This window comes from Zosterops lateralis (assembly GCF_965231275.1).
Source record: "Zosterops lateralis genome assembly, chromosome: 1".
In the NCBI taxonomy this organism is placed as follows: domain Eukaryota; kingdom Metazoa; phylum Chordata; class Aves; order Passeriformes; family Zosteropidae; genus Zosterops; species Zosterops lateralis.
In genome coordinates this window covers 39053091-39072478 of record NC_139762.1, presented here as the reverse complement: position 1 = coordinate 39072478, position 19388 = coordinate 39053091, and the positions used below count along the sequence as shown (strand labels likewise).

Here is a 19388-nt window from a genome sequence, read left to right as displayed (position 1 = left end):
TTTTTAATCTCTATGGTCAGCAGAAGGCTCCTGCAGGCAGAATAAAAGGCTCTTGGGGAATCATTTGTCAGCTAATCCCACTGTTAAAAAAATGCTCACTCAGGAGAAGAAAATCCTGTGCTGTCTTCCCAGTTGTGAGAAAATATTGTGCCACTGTGAAACTTACTCATACCTTGGGTGTTGGCTACCCTCTGTCATTTCCATATTTCGCCACTGGGACACTTGTGCTTTCTTCCCCTCAGCTTGAGTCAGCTTGCCCTCAGAGGAGACCCATCCACCTTCTGGTATCTCTCTTGATGGTTCAAGTGCTGACATCAGGAAAAGTCGTAGCTGCTTTGTTTCCTATCATGACAGTCTTAGTAGATGATTGTGGTACTGGCTGTGATACTTGACTGTAATCAAGCACACACCAAGTGGCTATCACATGGCATTCACGTGTCCAGCATGTGGCAATCATGTGGCAAACAGGTGTCAGACACATGCCTGGCACATGTCATTCACATGCCAATCATGTGCCTGGCACATGACATTAGCATGTCCATCATCTGGCAGTCCTGAGCCTGACACTTCTGTACAGAACAAAATTTGAAATGTAGTGACTTAGTGTTGCTTGGGCTGTAGGGCTCAGAGGCTGTTGCTTGCCTTTCTCATAAATGTTTAAGTTTGTGCAAGGAAATTTGAAAAACCGTTCTTACTTTGCTTGATTAATTCTTAAATAAATGAAGACCCCTGCAGAACTGCTTGATATAAGAAGTATCCAATATAAATGATCACTGCTTTGGTTTGTGTATGAATTCTTCTTGTGATGAAAGTTTCAGAATTTGCTGAAGCAGCAAAAAATCAGTGATGTGGAATGAAGTTCAGTCAATGAAGAGTGATAAGTGTAGTGATCAATAAGTGAGTGATTTGTGAAGAGCAGTTGATTACAGTGAGTGCGTGTTGGTTCCAGATGTTTTTGCTGTAGGAGCAAGGCATGCTGAGGTGGATAACACTGCTGTGCTGCAAGGTAAGCCATTCTCATTTCCTTCCTGGCAGTTAAAGTTGATTACAAATGACATTATTTGGCTGGATTTAAATAGTGCTAAATAAAATAATTATGATTTTGTCTCAACTAGGGAAATGAGGGATAGGATGCAGTAGTCCCTTGTGTGCAGTGGCTTAGGGGAAGGTCACTTGTTCAGTTTTTTGGTTTTAGGCTGTGGTTTTGATGGCTTTGCTTACATGCAGTGTTCACTCTTCATATGCCTCTGTAACAAACAAAATGAAAATGTGACAAGGATTTCAAATGGATTGCCATTAAAATGAAGCAAAACTAAATGAATGTGTATTGAGAGATTAATTGTTTAACTTGGTTGTCCATAATTCAATAGTTTTTCTTCTTTCAAAGAAACTTCTCAGGGAAGAAACAATACATAGGTTTACAATTGAAGTAGTAATTTGACATTGTTTGGATGTAGCTACTTACAGATCTTTTCCGATTGGTCACATATACATTGACTATGAGTTTAATGAATTGTAGCTTTGTGAGTCATACACTCAACAATGGAGTTTTAGCTATTGTCGTCTTTGTACTTTTTAATCATTAAAGGTTTCCCTGTTCCGATTTTTGTCATATAATTTCTTACTCATGCAGGTAATCCCATTAAAATTCACTGAGACTGCTAGTGTGAATATTCTGGTAGTCTGGGTCTAAATTAATAAAGGAATCTCATTTCTATTCTTCTTGAGTACAGGTATATAAAACACTGAAAGTGCTTTAAGTGTTCTTTAACCCAAGGTGTAAAAGATACCATAAATTTAAAAAGTGACAGTTTCTATAATACATAGCAAGAACAGCAGAAATTATGGTGACTGCTGAGATGCTGAAATTACTATGTATTTCCTTTAGTTAAAAGGAAAATGGGGATCTGATTCTGCTTTTCTTGCACTGTTTTTTTGTTTTTATGAAATCAGTTTAGTGGCACTGATTTCAATGGCTGTCAACCTGTCTTGCATCTGTGTAGTATGTATGTATCTGTCTGTCTGTCTGTCTATCTATCTATCTTGCCATTTCAGGAAAACTGATCTAGTTAAGTGTCTGGGTTTTTAGTGGAAAGAGCACCGTGTTGTAAAATTCTGTCAATAGCTAAAGGTCACTGCTACCACCTGTATTTAACTTTTCTCTAACTTCTCTAAAAAGTACATTTAGATCAAAGCTATGTACATATCCAGTGACCTGCAGTGTTTTAGATTATGAGGGGAATTGGAGAAGGTAATTCTGAGAAAAAAAACTTGAAACATCAGACACTTTAGTATTTTATCAAGTGTTCTAACCATTTGCCATAAAATTATTTTCCAAAATGAGTTAATCTTGAAAATTTCATATATATTTTATCAGTATTCTTAAATGACTTTTGCTGCTAATGAATGTTTTAATGCAAAGTTGAGCCATCATTCTGAAAAAATAAGTAGCTGAGCAAATCCCATGGATTTTTATAAACTTGTTCTATGTATAATAGAGTTTATAAGCTGCTTCGTCTGAATCAGCATGCCTGAAGGAAGAAACTTCATAGATCTTCCAGGGCTTTGAATTCTACCATGCATGACTTCTCAGGGATTTTCAACATTTTCAGCCTTGCCCGACAGGTTGAGAGACGTTGCAGATGGCCAGCAGAGCTGGAAAGATTTTACACACTCAGCAGCAGTCATTTCTGCAGATCACAGAGGCTGAGCAAAGTGCTCAGGGTCTGTGCTATGAGCACTTGCTGCAGGGGCGTGCTGCCGTGAAGGTCTCCCAGAGAAAGCTGAAATGCATCAGCTATTTTACTTTCTTTGTGTGTGTGGTGTTATTCCCATGCTTTCCATGATTATTTTTCAGAAATAAATCCAGTCATCAGAGGATGTTTCAGAAAGAACCATTGATGCTTTTTAATTATTAGCAATGCATGCTATATAAAGCCCAACAAAAAAAATAACATGGTAGAATCTTGAAGGTGGTGGTCCAACACAACTTTGCATGGAAAAGATGTATAAAAATGTACAGATTTCTGCAAAACTGGGAAAATCTTTCCTATTTTACAAGCTTTTTTTATATTTTAACATTAGTAAGGCAGTGTCATTGATTAACGTGTTCAGTAAGGTCCTGGGACTCTCTGAATTTTGGAAGATTCTCCTGGACTATGCTGTGCAGTCAGTAATTTCAAATGGGCTGACTTTTAGAAGCAAAGTGAAGCAGCAGTTCCTGCTTTGGAGGGGAGGTATGGGCTTGCATTCTCTAGTTTGTCCAGGTTTTCCTGCATTTCCATATTTTATTGTGGAACTATATCTGTCCAAATTCCAAATAGGTAGTGTATTTCAGAGATCTTGCATCAATAAACACTTACAGAAATAATGTCAAACCCTCCTCTTACACTTTTCTTAAAAGCCGTTTTCATATGTGTGCCTTATAAAAAATAGAAGCAAATTCTCCCTAATATGCCCTGCCTTCATTTTCCACACAATTCAACAGAGGAGTGAATTACACTCGTGGGAAAGTAATGCAAGGAAAAAGCTAGTGCAATAAATATCTCATTGCCCAGGACGTCCTCTTAGGTCCTGATATTTTATGATGCATTTTCCTGAACCTACACTGGCACATACACTCACCCTGTGGGATTATAGCAATCGTGCCTTGAAAATATATTTACATTCACTAATAGTGAATCACCTGAATTTATCCCAAATAAAGAATAAATCATCCCACTTTCTGTACTCAGTAATTAGATTCCTTTTGCACATTTTTATTTTTGATGCATAAGCGTTTCTATAAATGGATTACATCTGGGTACTGTGATGAAAAGGTTATTAGAAATGTGACACAGACAGATAGTCCTTGTGTTAAAATAATTCCCCAGTGGCACAAGCGAAGCTCTACATTGGCCTTGTGTGACTGTAACAAAAGATTTTAGCTGCTGCTCTGGGACACTGTATCATCCCAAGGAAACATAAATAGGTCCAGGTCCCACAATTTGTCTTTCAGATTTTTTTTTTTAACAATACATGTCCAGGATAGTCTGATTTGCCAGTCATTATTTTTAGATCCCTGGTATTGATGAAGAGATTCAGATAAATGTATAGTTGACGTGCAGAAACATTATATCAGCTGTGGAGACAATAGCAAAGGCATTGTCTGTCAAGCCATGATAGAGAATATGCTTTTTAAGTTCCACACAATATGTTTATAGTTCTCAGCTAAAATTGTAACATCTACCCAAAAAAGCACATGCTGTAAACTAGCAGAAATTATGTTCATATTACCATGAATGCAGGGGTGAATGCAGTATTTAAAGAAAATGCAATCCAAAGGTTCAAGAGTAAGATAAACAACAATAACTTTCACAAGCACTTGCAAAAACATCTGCTAACCTTTCCAAACAAAACAGACTTTCACCTTGATGTGTTTGCATTGCTTGGAAAATGATCTGCTCTCCATTAAATTCAACACTAAATGGCCCAGTGGGTGTAATGAAGCGATAACATAATATTAAAAAAAATCCCTATACTTGCAAATGGTGCCAGAGCTATCTGAATGTTTTATAATGAGCAGATAATCTGAAAAAAATAGTTCCTGCTGTGAAAGTATAAATGATAATATTCAAACATAAGACCTTTTCCTCAAGTTGTTTTTTTTTTTTAACAGAAGTGTTTTAAGAAATGCATGTAGAGAAAGGCAGAAGTAGAACTTTTTGTTTGATTTAGAAATAGGTTCCAAAGGGTAACTGTTTGAAACACTAAAATTGTTCTCTTTTGGTCTTCTATGGTTCCTGTGTTTTCAAGGTCTTTTGTTTAAAAATATCCACACAGCAATTCCCTAAAACAAAAGTATAACAAAATGGAGGGGGAGGTTGTCTTTTGGATGTTTTTATATGTGGTAAATATTACTATTTGCTAGAACCTTAGAAGGTTAGGAAACTCAAACCATAAAACTCTGAAAACCTTTAGAAATTACCTTTCAAATGACAACAAATAATAATTTCTAAAAATGCTTAAATTAAAAAAAAAAAAAAAAATTAAAACCTCCACAAATTTTTGACATTTCTCCTGAACTGAAAACAAACAAACAAAAATCTTATTTTTAGTTATCTCTTGCTCGTAGCCTTTAATTTCCTCTTTCTCACTGTTACTACATTTATTACCAATTTATTTTATTATTGCATTTCATGTCTAATAGCTGCCTTTTTTGTGCATACCAAAGATTTTAGGAGTTGAACTGTCTTTCTCGAAATTATTATTCTTTATTCTGCAATGTTTGGGTTTTTTGGGGGAAAGTGATGGTTGTTTATTTTTTAAACAGAATTCCCACTGAGCTTATTCATGTGCCTTGCCTTTTAAATTCTTTTCCAATTTCATTTTGTAGATGTATTTTCATCAGCAAATTGCCAAAATACTTATTTCATAAATACTTAATCACAAAAGAAAAAGAAGTGCCCATGTATATGAAGAGATAACCTATTAGCAAACTTGTCACAAACACTAACTCAATTTTAAAAATTACCTACTTGGATACAGTGTTAGTTAGTGATTGTATTGGAGTGTTAAAAATGGAACTTTCTTGTCTGCAAAAATGAGTTGCTTGTTATGCCCAAACAGCTGTTCATGCTCTTGCTTTCTGCTGAGATAAAAGTTTTGATTGGATATTTAGGAACTTGGAAAACTAACGATATTTAAGGTGGAAAATAGCACTTATGGGATATCTGAATGGCAGGTTAAAGGCTGATTTCACGTATGGGACTTGATCCAGAGAGGCTATAAAAAGTGATTTTTGTCTATGAAATCAAAAGTAATGTTCTTATACCAGCAATAATGTGGCCAGCAGGACCAGGGCAGTGATTGTCCCCCTGTGCTCAGCACTGGTGAGGCCACACCTCAAATCCTGTGTTCAGTTTTGAGGCCCTCACTGCAAGAGGGACATTGAGATGCTGGAACATGCCCAGAGAATGGCAATAAAACTGGTGAAGGATCTGGAGCAGAAATCTGGTAAGGAGAAGCTGAAGGAGCTGGGATTTTTTAGTCTGGAGAAAAGGAGGCTCAGCACCTTATTGCTGTCTGAAGATACCTGACAGGAGGGTGTAGCCAGGGGGGTCTCTTCTCCCTGGTAACAAGTGATAGATGTCCTCATGTTGTGCTAGCAGAGGTTTAGACTGGATATTTGGAAAAAAATCTTCAACAAAGTGGTTATCAAGAAGTTGAACAGGCTGCCCAGAAAACTACTGAAGTCGCCATTCCTGGGGGTATTTAAAAGATGTATAGATGTGGCTCTTGGGAACGTGGCTTAGTGGTGGAGTTGGCAGTGCTGGGTTAACAGCTGGACTTGATGATCTTAAAGATCTGTATCAACCTAAAAGATTCTATGATTATAATTCCATATGCTATTTTTCCCTTCCCTTTAAAACCTGTTCTCACTGCCTACCTTCTCAGAAGTATTGCTAAACCCAAGGTTTTGACCAGCAGAGGCAGCCTGAATTGCAGTTGGATGTTTCTGACCCTTCCTTTTAAGCTCAGTCACCTCTGACTGCTCTTGACAGGACTTTTGAGGCTGTGAACACAATTTCCATATGGGAAAATCAGGAATATGGGGAAAAAAAATGCACTTCAGGTTGCTTGACAGCATCAAATTTTCTTGGTAGGCAGAGTCTGCATAGCTTTGCTAGCTGTACCATTTGTTGTGTTAATTACTGCCTGAGGTACAAAGTCTGTAACACAATATAGTGCTGGTGGAGAGGGAAGTGACAAAACATAAACTGCTTGCTTTACCTGCATGAAAAGAGCATCCCTCTGGACCTGGGTACCACACACATGGCTGAACCTGTGTCTTTTTCTGCCCCTATTTTATGTAGAAGTCTTTGTTTTCGCAAGGGCCCTTTCTGAAAACAGATTGAATATAGAGCAAATGAGGGAGTTTTTGTGGCTTGTAAGTCATCACAGTAGTGCTTCTCAGATTTTAGAAGCTGATGTTTGCAAATTAATTACTTGGCCTTTAAATAGTTCCAAACCACCCAAAGTGCTCCATTATGTTAGCACAGGCTTGAGAAATAGATATGTATTACTAGCTAATTGAATAACATATGGTGTTGATTAGTGCTTAGCTCTTTTTATAGAACTCAATTAAAAAACTGACTGCAGTATATTTTGAGACTATGAGATGTCTGTTGGTTGCTTCTGGCACGAGAGAACCGCTGAACCAAGAAAGGATGAACTTTTTCTGTTCAGTCCATCTATAAGTTCCTTTAGGATCTCTTGGTGCATATGACTGTGATGGGAGATAGGCTGGCGTTTGTTCATTTGCTGCAGTATTGAAATGCAGCCTTTCCTGAAAGATTTAAGTGCTCTCCCGGCAAAGCAAAACAAAAGCCCAGGCTTTTATTTTCTGTGCTATTGCTTAAGGTATACAAATATACAATGAGCTTATTTCAAATGGATACGTATCTATTCTTATAAGGTTCAGTTTGCAGAGATGCATTTCTTAGTAGGAGTCCAGGATAGACACACAAAATTATAAAGACCTCCAACCCCAAATAACGTCAATCTCATTTTGCCTCATTCCCCCTGAGCAATAAATGTGTGGAAAACCTGCCTTTATTTCTTTTGCCTGATGCAGTTTTTGCTTAAGAGATTATTTTCCTCTTAGACTTCACAAAAACACCTGAGTGATGATGATTAAGATCTTATTATTCCCATGGATGATTGAAGTGGTGTAGCAGCTAGCAGCTGCTAGCTGGGAGGGGCTGGTAGGATACCGAGAAACAATAAACAAGAAAATAAGATGCTTCTCATCCTGACTTTTCTCCCCCTCCCTCACGTCCCGCTGATATGTCTCTTTTACTCTATTTTGTGTGGAACTTTTTAAAGAGAAAATTGGTAAATATTGGCTTTGTATGTGATTTGATCTGAGCTGTATTAGGCACATGGCAAGAAGAGATACTGAGTTCTATCCACAGTTTTATCACTGACTAGTAATTTAGCTCTTGGGTGTATGACCTGACAATCTCTTCCTTGATTTTTAGAAGCAATTGATTATTCTTGCTTCTAAAACTCATAGTAGAAAAGCCTTTCTACAGTGTAAAATTACTTAATGTGTTGCAGTTAGGGACACAAAAAGAACCACACTCACCCATCAGGTATAAGCAGGGAAAAGAAAGCAGTTTATTATGATTTAGGGTTTATAAAGTATTTGGGATTTGGTCAAGGATTGGTCAATGAGAGGATCACCTTTCTGACCCCAGTGGTCAATCCAGAAGTCCATCACTGAGAGGAATGAAAACAATATACATTGTTTTGAGAGACTCCAAAGGAAAATATGTAAACAATCATCAGAAGGCTAAGGATTAGAGTGACATTTAATGCATATATTTTCCAGGTTTCCACATCAAATTTTATTGTATTATGTGCTATTTGGTATTTAAATTTAAGCTGAAAGGCTCAGAAAGAAGGAGGTCCATAAAATTAATTGGTTTCTAAAAAGCATTTCAGATTCCAGTACATTCCCATTCTACAGTTGCTCTTCCACTGAAGTGATATCCATCCATCCATCCATCCATCCATCCATCCATCCATCCATCCATCCATCCCAGTGGAGTCCTGCAGCATACCCTGAAGGTTACTCAGGTCATTTGGGAGGAATTTGTGTTTCACAGATGCAGTGCTTTCATCGTGAATGACCTTTCACTGCTTTGCTGCTTAGTCCTTTTTGTTGCATGTTTGCTCTGCCACAGCCCTGATGTGCAAAATGTGCTTTTCGTGACCCAAATTGCTCTGGGCTCTAAACCAGGAGCAGGTGTAACCATGGCCAAAACTGGAAAGCTACAGTGTTGGGATCATCCAGTGATAATGGGAGGTGGAAGAAGCCAAGGGTATTTTATTTTTGTATTCCTTCCTGATCCTTCCCCCAGGCTGCCCTCACCCCACTATCCATGTTTAAAGTAGATGGCAATATGATCATTTTAGGCTTCTCCCAGGAATACATTTCTAGAGCTAGCATTTTATTCAGTGAGATCAATTGAAGGTTGCAAAGGCAAGTTAGCACTCATGGTTTTTTTGGTAAAGGCATCACAAGTACCCAATGCAGCAGGGAGTTTCAAGAAATATGTCACAAACAGGAGAACTTCAGCACAGAGATACCAGTTTTGGGAAGGGTCCTGCCATATAGCTTCACTCACAGTGTGAAAAAGATTCCTAGAAGCCCAGTGCAAAAGTCACTGTGCTACAGTGACTTACATCAACTGGTGATGTCCTATCACCTAAAAGATATAGCAAAAAATTTATGAAGTTTGAAAAGACAAGAAGATTCCAGTTATTACCAGAGGTCCTTTTGTGTAGCATGCCAGTAACACCCCCAAATATGTGAAAACTGACAAGGTGAGGATATTGATAAGTGATCAATCTCTCTTTTTTTTTTCCTCTTTTTTTTTCTTTTTCTTTTTCTTTTTTAAACATCGCATTAACAACCGTTTCTTGAAAGCAGCTCGTGTCTCTCAACATTTGTTATCTGTTGATATTGCAGAAAATAAATATTATTATTATTACCTGTGAAAGTTCAGTCCTTTTAATGTTTGGAGAGACCATGGTAGGCAAAGCAAGATTCATTCCATCTAATTTGAAATCTACAGCATAGACATCTGCAAATGAAGATGGAATACTTTTCTCTGACAACAGAAGATCTGAGTTTATGCTTTAGTCTGCTTCATAGTGAGATGACTCTCCATAGGCCTTCTTGTTGAAATTTAAAATGTCTACGAATTTTGAACTGTCTAGAGTGTGGGAATGAGTAACTGAGATGTAAACATCTGCGTCTTTGATGATTGCTACTTTAATTTCTTTCACAGTTTAGAAAAGGAATATTAGAAATCCTTGAATATTGTAATTAGTGGACTTTGTCCTTAATGCCTTGTCCATCTTTTCTATCCTTCAACTATTACAGGAGTGTATTTATTGTAGCAACTGTTGGGAAATAGACAAAGAGGTATGCTTTAAGATGTATAGAATCATAGGATGCTTTGGGTTGGAACAGACCTTAAAGATCCCTTAAGTTTCAACTATCCTGCCATAGGAAGGCAACCTTCCACTAGGCCAAATTATGCAAAGCTCCATCCAACTTGGACTTGAATGCATCCAGGGGTGGGGAGTTCACTACTTCCCTGGGTAACCTGTTCCAGTGCCCAACCACACTTATAATGAGGAAATTTTTACCCTAACACTATCCTCCTTCACCTTGAGGCCATTCCCCCTTGTCCTATCACTACATGCCCTTGTGAAAAGTCCCTCTTCAGCCTTCTTGTAAACCCCTTCAGGTACTGGAAGGTTTCTCTAAGGTCACCCTGAAGCCTTCTCTTCTCCAGGCTGAACTGGGTCTTTCATCAGTGGCCAGAGGTCTGCATTAAATACAGCAGACTTAGGTACACAGTGGTCTCTGGGATTCATGTGCTCTGTTGGCCTCTTGAATGTCCCAACATCCCTGAGTATTATGTACACAGAGCCAAAGTTACAGTGATTGATACAGTTCTATGCTGGTAAGATGGTCTGGAAACAGAACAATTAGTTGTAGTATAAATGAGTAAAATTTCCTTTCAATTTTCTTGAATAGAAAGTACGCCATTGGCTTGCAGCCAAAAAGGTAAGGATTGTTTTAGAGAAGGATGAGATTTCTAATCCCTTACTTTCAAGCACATTTAAAAAGAGAAATCCTCAGGAGGCAGCAACGTTATCTAAGACAGCAAACACCACAAATTGTAGTTGTGCTGGTTTTCCATATGGGACAGTTTTATACTTCACAAATCTGTAATGTTGTGCAAAGTTCATTTTACTGGTAAGCATCATTGAGCCAAAATTGAGTTCAGAGCCCCAGGGAAAATAAAAGTAAGCATTTATCCAAAGTGCTATTTAAATTGGCATGAAATTTTGGGATCTTAGTTGCCTAGTTCACTCATTTCTAGTGCTCTGCAGGCTTCATTAGGACCCCTAAACTTGAGAAGCTATGGGGAAAAAATAGTTCGCTCCAAAACTGATGACTTTTAAAGATATGTAACCAGTACAATTAACATGAACTCTATAATATGATGGCAGTGAAAGAGGATTTTCATTTAAAGCCTGTCCACATATTATCAAGCTTATAAGACACTGATAAAAATTAAAAATTGCTTTTAAAGTTAAGTTTATCTAACCATATTCCATGTAATTTTCCAGTAGGATGAACTTAGCATTCTTTTCCTTACCAATCAAAATTGCTGCCTAAAGTTTTTTACTCCAGAAATTGGAAGTATGCAATGATGCATGCATGAGCTGAAGGCCTGTTGCTTTCATGAGCTGGACTGCATGTGTGTTGGTTTAAACACTGGTGGATGTTAACAAGGTTTTAAGAAATCGATATTTTTTCCCAGTTTCTTTAAAAATACTATTTGGAGTGCTGAATTGTATTTTAAAAGTATGTCAGCAAATTATACTCAAATATCTCACTTTTCTTCATCACTTGCTATCTTTATTTACTTGTCCATTAAAAAATATTGAATAAGAATGACTCAGAATGTTTTAATCAGAAAGTGTTTCTGTTGGTTTTTTAAAAAATTTCTTTACATTTTAATTTTTTTTCTTAAATGGATGATTTTGAGTACTGCCATGTAATGCTGGCTTTACAGCAAGTGATTTGCACAGATTTGTAATATGTCACTTTAGTCCTTTAGCACTGCAATTATATATTCAGAAATCACTGTGTATCTGTAAAAAAAAAAATGTTGATGGACTGTAGTGTAATATATATTTCTGAAACTTTTGTTTTCCTAGTTATTACCTAAACTCCGGTTATAAATTATCCCCTTCCTCCGAATTTGAGAGTGACGTGGACATACACAATAATGTATTGCAGCTCTAATGATTTTACATGTTTTTCTAAGGAAAGCATATTGTAGATGTGTAAAATCACTTATTTCCAAGGTGGAATTTCCCTTATTATTTTATTGCGCCGTTACTGAGTGTGCATTTTGTAATTTTGTTTTCTGGAATGAGATTATAATGCAAGACAGGTTCTATATGCCAAAGATAATAATTTAATGGATTAGACTGTTTTGGCTGGAATATTAGAAAGATGTAATAACATGCTAATACATTTTATTAGGCTGCCAGCTTATATGTGTAGAGGTTTCAAAAGGAATGAGACTTGCATACACATAGCATACAATGTTTAATTTATTAGATTATATTTGCTTACAAAATTTTACATATTGTTTGAAAAATCTGTTTTGTTATAGTAATCTTATGCCTATATGTCTAGCACTGTAGATCTAGAGATATATTGTTCTTGTAATTTTAAATTCATACTGCTCTCTAGTGGGGAATGCTTTCAATGCAATAGAATATATTTTATATATATATATGTTCATGTACAACGTGCATATAGACTGATATTGCTGACTGTAACTGGCATCTAGACCAATTCAGTAAAAGTAGTTCTATGTGATAGCATTTTAATCCTTATACTGATTTGATTAAAGACTGAATGTACTAACTTAAAAACATTTTAGACAAATGAATCTTTGGAGTGAACAGTATTCCTAGCAAAGTCAAGAAAGGCAGACAGGTTGATAGATTTATATTTTTTCCTCAGGAGAAACCTCCTCTTTCATTTAGGAGAAATATGGTATAGGTCTGATATTGGTCTGATATTGATAAACATCAGGTTTTCTTCTAAGCTTCTACAGTCTCACAATGTCTTTTGCTTTGGAATGAATTGTTTAGCCTGTTTTCTCCTCTCTTGGTTTCAACAGCTACAATCTTAGATAAGAGTTGACTGTACACAGAAACTGGAATAATACTGACAGATCTAGTTGAGCAAGGTTTTAAATCTACAGCAAATGCAGAGACTCAGACTTCAGTCTGTACTTTCTTAATGAAATGGAGTTTAGTTAGCATAAAAGAACACAATGCTACTTAGATAGCAAGCTAAATCTGAAAACTATGATTGAAACTTAAATTTGAGTATTGATAGACTTTAGATTTGCTTCTTTAGATAAATTTATCTTTGTGATTTGATTCAAAGGCAATAATTGTCTTTAAATCCTTGGGAGACCTGGCAAATAAGTTAAGCTGATGAAATTTAAGTAATTTGAAGCTATCTGAAGAATGATTTGCAGCTTTTTGTTGTAATCAGACCCAAATCTGGAGACTTGTTTAGACTTGTTTTTGACACTGAAACTTTTCTGGATCTGGCATTAAAGACCCATTTTCTTGTGTAGCAGCAATAATCTTTTTTTTGTCTCTAGATTGATTGATTTGTCAGTTAGAGACCAAATAGTATCATTGTATTTAAGGTTGCAGTAGTTTTGTCACTTCAAGTATAGATTAGATTCTTTGTCTAGACCTTCATTTATTCACTAAGTCTGGGTGAGCAAGCACTTTAAAGATTTATATGGTATATAAAGGTCTCATCAAAATGCTAAGTTGGTATAACATTTTGCATTCCTTGAATAGTAAATTAGGCTTGCAGTGCTCAGATTCTTCACCTGTGCCATTTCTGCTCACTTTTAATCACGGTTACGGTTACATTGGTTTCGCTTGAAGTTCTGCAGGTGGGATTATCTTCCCGTTTCTCTACTTGTTGCTGTCTGGTATTAGTTGAATCTAAGCTAACTATCCTTCAATTATTATCCTGAGTGGTTAAGATAAGAAACTAATAACGTGTTTATTTGTCTTTGAACTGCTCTAAATGAGAAAGTTATGAAGTTATTAGACTTGGGCTTGAAAGCAATCACAGGAAGTGTGAAGAGGATGACTGGGGTTGCTAAATATTTAATAAATTCAAGGCTGATGTCTGTTCATTTAAGCTTATTGAACTAATATATAAGTGGAGGGGGAGGAGGTTCTTCTGTTAGTTATTCATTCTCCCCCTTTTTTCCCATTGACTGCAGGGCTGTTTTGTCTCACACATTTTTCTTGGCTGCTGCAGTGTTTTTACCCTTTCTTAGATAAGTTATCACAGGAGATGCCACATCCACGTCTGATGGGCTCAGCTTTGGGCACTTGGCTGTGAAGTTAGTCAAGTTACAAAGAAGAACTGAAAAACTTGAACAGAAAGCAAAATGCATGAGTGGAAATACAATGTTAAAATATAAAATGCAAAAAATTATTTTCTGCCTTTTAGTGGTTTGCAGATATTGCTATCTTGTTTATATTTTTTTGTGTTCTCATCAATTTTTTGTCATGTGTTTTCTTCTTCTCAGAAAATATGAAGAAGCCCTGGAGCCCCGATTTACCAGTTGATAACCAGTCATACAATTCAGATTTCACATCTCTCCCAGACCGGGAAGGTGAGAAAGAATTAGCACCTGATGGTACTGAAGAAAAGAAGGAGAGAGAAAAGAAACACACCAATTTCACTTTGTGTAATGTCTGTAACATTCAGCTAAACTCTGCTGCTCAGGCACAAATCCACTACAACGGCAAATCCCATCAGAAGAGGTTGAAACAGCTCAGCAATGGAAATCTCAAAAGCGATAATGGTAAGCATTATAATATATAGATCTTTGCCATGTTTTGATCTAAGAATTGCAGCCATGTGCACTATGTTGATATATGAATATAAACTTCGTTTTATTCAGACAAAAAATACTTTGAAGTTAAAGCAAAGGCTTTTGGTGACTTCAGGGTGCTGGAGGTCATCCCTAGCAAGAGCATCTGGCAAATAGCTAAACATGTACCATCTGTGTTGTTACAAGAGTTTCCATTTTATATTTTGTTTACATAATGATGTTGATTCAGATTCTTTCTCATTTCATTTGCATTTTGATGGTTTTCAGCATAATCAGTAACATTCCATATTTCACAGTCTACTGGAAAGGTTATCCTTGTTAGAGGAGTGCTTGCTTCTAATGAATGCAAGGTGGTTGTGAAATAAATTGAAACAAGTACATTACACAGAAATACATTCCCAAACTCTATTCACTTTAGCTTGCTTATTCCGAGTTCAACCCACAGCTAGCGTAAGTTTGTTTAAAGATCATGGCTGAAGTGAAACAGAGATGGAACAAAACTTACTTTGACTCTAATCAATTGTCATTGACAGCTTTGGGCAAAGCATTTTGTAGTAGGTGACATACTTTTCAATCATCAGAGTGAATTGTGATCTCCAAAGAAAAACACGTTTGTGACTTTTTGTGTTAAGGCAGATTAGATAATAGAGGCAATGATGGTCCCTGACAAGAAAAAATAAATTACCATGTTGCATTTCTCTCAATTTAATAGCAGGTAGTACTCAATATTGCTGTACCATGTATAGAGTTGTACTGCATTGTTCTATCTGCTTCTGTGTACTGTGCCAGAGAAATAATTGTCTTAATATGTTGTACTTAGGACTTTCAGACTTTCTTTCTCCATATCACACATTACTTACTATTTTGTGCCTTGAGTTGCTTCCTGCCCCATTTGCAGAAGGATATGCAAACCAAAAATTCTTAGATAGATCTTCATATTATTATTTTAATAGTCTCTGCTTTGTTCCCACTTCAAGAGTGAGGAATAACTTGATATTTTCCCTAAGTATGTTGGATGTGAATACCTTTCTGTGTATGAGGTGTTGCTCATTTCTGTAAAACACAACAATAAAACAAATAACACCCCCATAATATCCAACAATGCGATTAAGTGGCAGGTGGGACTGCAGCGCTTGATAATGCTCAGAGTTCAGGCTGAGAAAAAAATGCTGCTACCATTAGTTGGAGCTGTGGAAATACATAAAGAAAGATTGATTTCCTAATTGATTAAAGGTGCAATGTGGTTATCCACAAATGCATTCTCCATAAAACCAAATAAACACAGTTTAATTTATTGCTATCTGTGCTTATGGAGGAATTGTTAATGTTATTATTAGTAGAACAATTTTGCTAATGATAGAAAGATTTTTTCTGCAGTTCATTTTTCCACTTTAATCCATGATAATGAAAGAATTAGTAATTAAGCAATGCTGAAATTAGTATCAAAGAACTTCAATCATGATTCAACATTTATATTCTGAAGAGGCTAAAACTAGCAGTATAGTAGAATATTTATTATTTCCTTCTTAAAAGTATCCTATGTGTAGCTGCATCCATTTGTAGTCACAAAAAATAGCTGATTGACTATCTTTGTTTCAAAGTGTAATTATTTTGGGGATTTATGTGAAACTTAAGGATTTTCAAATCTGGCAGATCTTTGAATATTGTCAAAAGTAGGGCTCCACTGAGAAAATAATTTAGGTTAGAGTATAAGGAGGGGACTTTTCACATGTCACCAAGTTCAGTTCTCTTCAACTGGATGTTATAAATTAGAGAGACCAGTATAAAATATTTCGGGATAGAACTGAATTAGAACTGAATATTTGAGTAACTATCCTTTCTGCACTTTGAATAGAAATGCTGTTTGAGATGCCTTTTCTCAGACGAGTAGAAATCAGAACATGAGAGTCCTTTTACTGTAATATGTTTTGTCATAACTTGTATATCTGAGATGGGCAATGTTTTTCTGACAAATGATTGTTTTGTTGATGAGACTCCAGCAAGCTGAAGTGACATATGACCATGACTCAACAAATTGTGACTTGACCATTGCAGTTTATCATGTACATGCAAATGGTGTTTTTTGAAGGTCGTTGATGTAACTGTTACACATGCACATTGTTTTCTCAGTGTATGTCAGAAGGATACTTCATTTAAGAGAATGATATTTCTTGTGTGGAAGTATGATTGTCACAAAAGACAGCTGTTATGCTTGATGTCCACATTAATGACATAATAATTCTAGAGACTAAATTCTGCTGTAAATTAAAAGTATGTAAATGTTCTGCTTTATGCATTATCCTCTAAGGTTTTGTCATTATAATTACTTATTATGTCTCAACATATGAGCGAAATATCTGTACTATGCACAAGGAAAATTAATTTCTAAATACAGTGTTACACAAACTGTACCCTGTTGTATATGACTTTGCAATGCTTGATGCTCACTTGGAACTAACATACATGGAAAGGTTGAGAAAAATCATTGGAGTTGTGATTTCTCATTTTGTTTGATCTCCAAATTATTCCTAGGAAGCAGGATAGATTTGTGTGTTCTGTATCACGAGGGGATAATAGAAAGGGAGGATTGATTAATGTGAAACAAAAGCCCATGTCTTGTTCCAAAATAATTTGCAATGGACTGCTGAACAGAGGTGGGGTTCAGCTGTGTTAGCATTTGACTGTGTAATTAGAGTTGTCATGCTACAGTCATCAGCTTCCAGCTGTGTGAAGTAGCTTTTGTCTGTTGGATGTGAATAGCAGAACATTTACTATACTTGAATATCTCTGCCTAATTTCATAAGATAAGTTGCTTATGCACAAAGCCTGTTGCCATCTGCAAATCTATAATCAGTAAATAATGTGCATTTGTGAGGTTAAAAGGAGTGTTTCTTTGCTGCTCTGTTGGCATCTGGACTGTATTTGAATAACCAGATATACTCTGAAAAGTTTTGTTACTTGCTTATGTGTCTGTTTGGCAGCTTTCCTGTACAGCATCTGTGTGGTTCCTTCCAGGGGCAGAGCCACCTCAAAACAGCACACTGTGGAGCCACAAAAGGGATGTGAGCCCAGTGTTTATTGTGTCATTACTTGGTACAGTGGTTTGTGATGACTTAACAGAACATAGTGAGACATCAGCACTTTTGTTACTGATTCCTATGTGCTTGGGAGCAACGCAATTTTCTATGTACCTTCCTCCTAATACTTGCCTTTTATGTCTTTTTAAAAGACTTCTCACACTTTCCTCATAAAACCTAGAAAATATTCTTCTTACTGGTGATTGTTTTGCCTTTCTGCTCTCATGCATGCAGTGGAAAGGTGACAATAAAGTCAGTGGAGATTTTGAGTATGTTTTGGGATTAAAAGATGCAGTTTCTATCTGGTCTGCTGACATTGTACCACTTCTCATAAAACCTGCCTGGACACTGTGGGAAGAGGTGACGTCTTGTGGGAAATTGTTTATTCTAACCAGCAGGAGCAAAACTCACATTCCTACTGACAGAATAGAAAAGTAACTGTGGATGCAAATGTATGGCAGCACCAGTGAGAAAGCTGATGTTTCTAAAATTTTATGTAAACCAGAATTTCTTCTGTGTAAATTGCTGAATCATTGTAAGTGAATGAGGCATGGTTAGGACAAAACCTAAAACTGCTTTCCTCTGCAGTACTTCCTACAATACATTAGAAGACAAGTGGGAAAATAAAGGAGATGAGCAGTGTCACAAAATTAATAGAATTCCTTACACTTTAGAAACTGATTCCTGAGCCATTATTCTTTCGAAACATAAGAGGCAGTAAGGCATTTGGTGGTAGTTTATTTATCTAGCTCTCTAAATTCATAACCCAGACTGAAGACTATCTAATTTAGTATGTTTTATTTACTATCTTTTAAACTAAAACTGACTACAAGTGTTTTTTCACTAAAGTTTCATTAAAGTAAAATTTTATTGTACTACCAACAAGGACATTGAGCACATGGGAGAAAAAGCAGCAAAAAGTACCAGAATTGAGTATAATTTTTTTGTCCTTGCTAATTTCAAAAAGCAAATCCCTTAATTCAGTACTTAATGTTACTTTAGAATGAGTAACTATTTGATTGTTACGTTAATGAGTATTATGAAATATGCACTAAAAAGGAATGTATTTGCCACCTTTTATTCTTTTTTCAACCTCATTCAGTAGTTAAATGTAGTTTCCTACAACAACTCTTGAGATGGCAGTTTCCTTAAACCTACACAATAAATTTTTTGCACACTCATCAGAGAAAATGTTTAATCTTTTACAGCATTTCTTTTGCATCTAAATCCTTACTTTTTACTAATCTGCAGGTAGGAAATCCAGGTGATTTATCCAGACTGCTTGCTGAGTTTCTGTCCGTGCACTTTTTTTTGCTGGTTATTTTCTGTCTCTGTGCTGCCATTGCATATTACACCTCCGCTGTCATGTTCTGTGATCCTGAAAGCTGATGGCCTTGAGGTGATTGCATTCTTACTTTTAAGTGGTAACCCACCAAGTTAGGGTTTTCAGGGAAGTGGTGTCATCTGCTCTTTTCATTGTGTTAGCTCTCCTTTCAGAGGAACAGGGTTGGATGGGACATTGGAGAAAAGAGGAAGTCTTCAGGCAAAGTGTATTTTCCTTAAGAATAGGTGACTTTCCATTAATTTTCTGGCAAGTAAGAATTGTCAAATCAGCTTGACATGTCCCTGGAAGTCACATATCTGGCAAACTTTTTAAAATTACTTATTCTGATGCAGAGCTTCATGGCCAGTTAACAGTAAATCTAATATGTATTTTCCTCTGGTTTTAAGCTTCTAGTTTGTAGATCATAGATGTCTGTATCTTGTAAAGCATCACAAG

General features: G+C 36.3%; 1 protein-coding gene across 1 annotated transcript in view; it reads left to right on the top strand.

Annotated features, from left to right (window-relative positions):
• Positions 1-19388, top strand: part of ZNF385D (zinc finger protein 385D) — a 411296-nt gene that overhangs the window by 69192 nt on the left and 322716 nt on the right. Inside the window, exon 2 of the mRNA XM_083871500.1 lies at positions 14223-14501. Coding sequence (XP_083727626.1) covers positions 14223-14501 — 279 coding nt within the window. The remainder of the gene's footprint in view (positions 1-14222; positions 14502-19388) is intronic.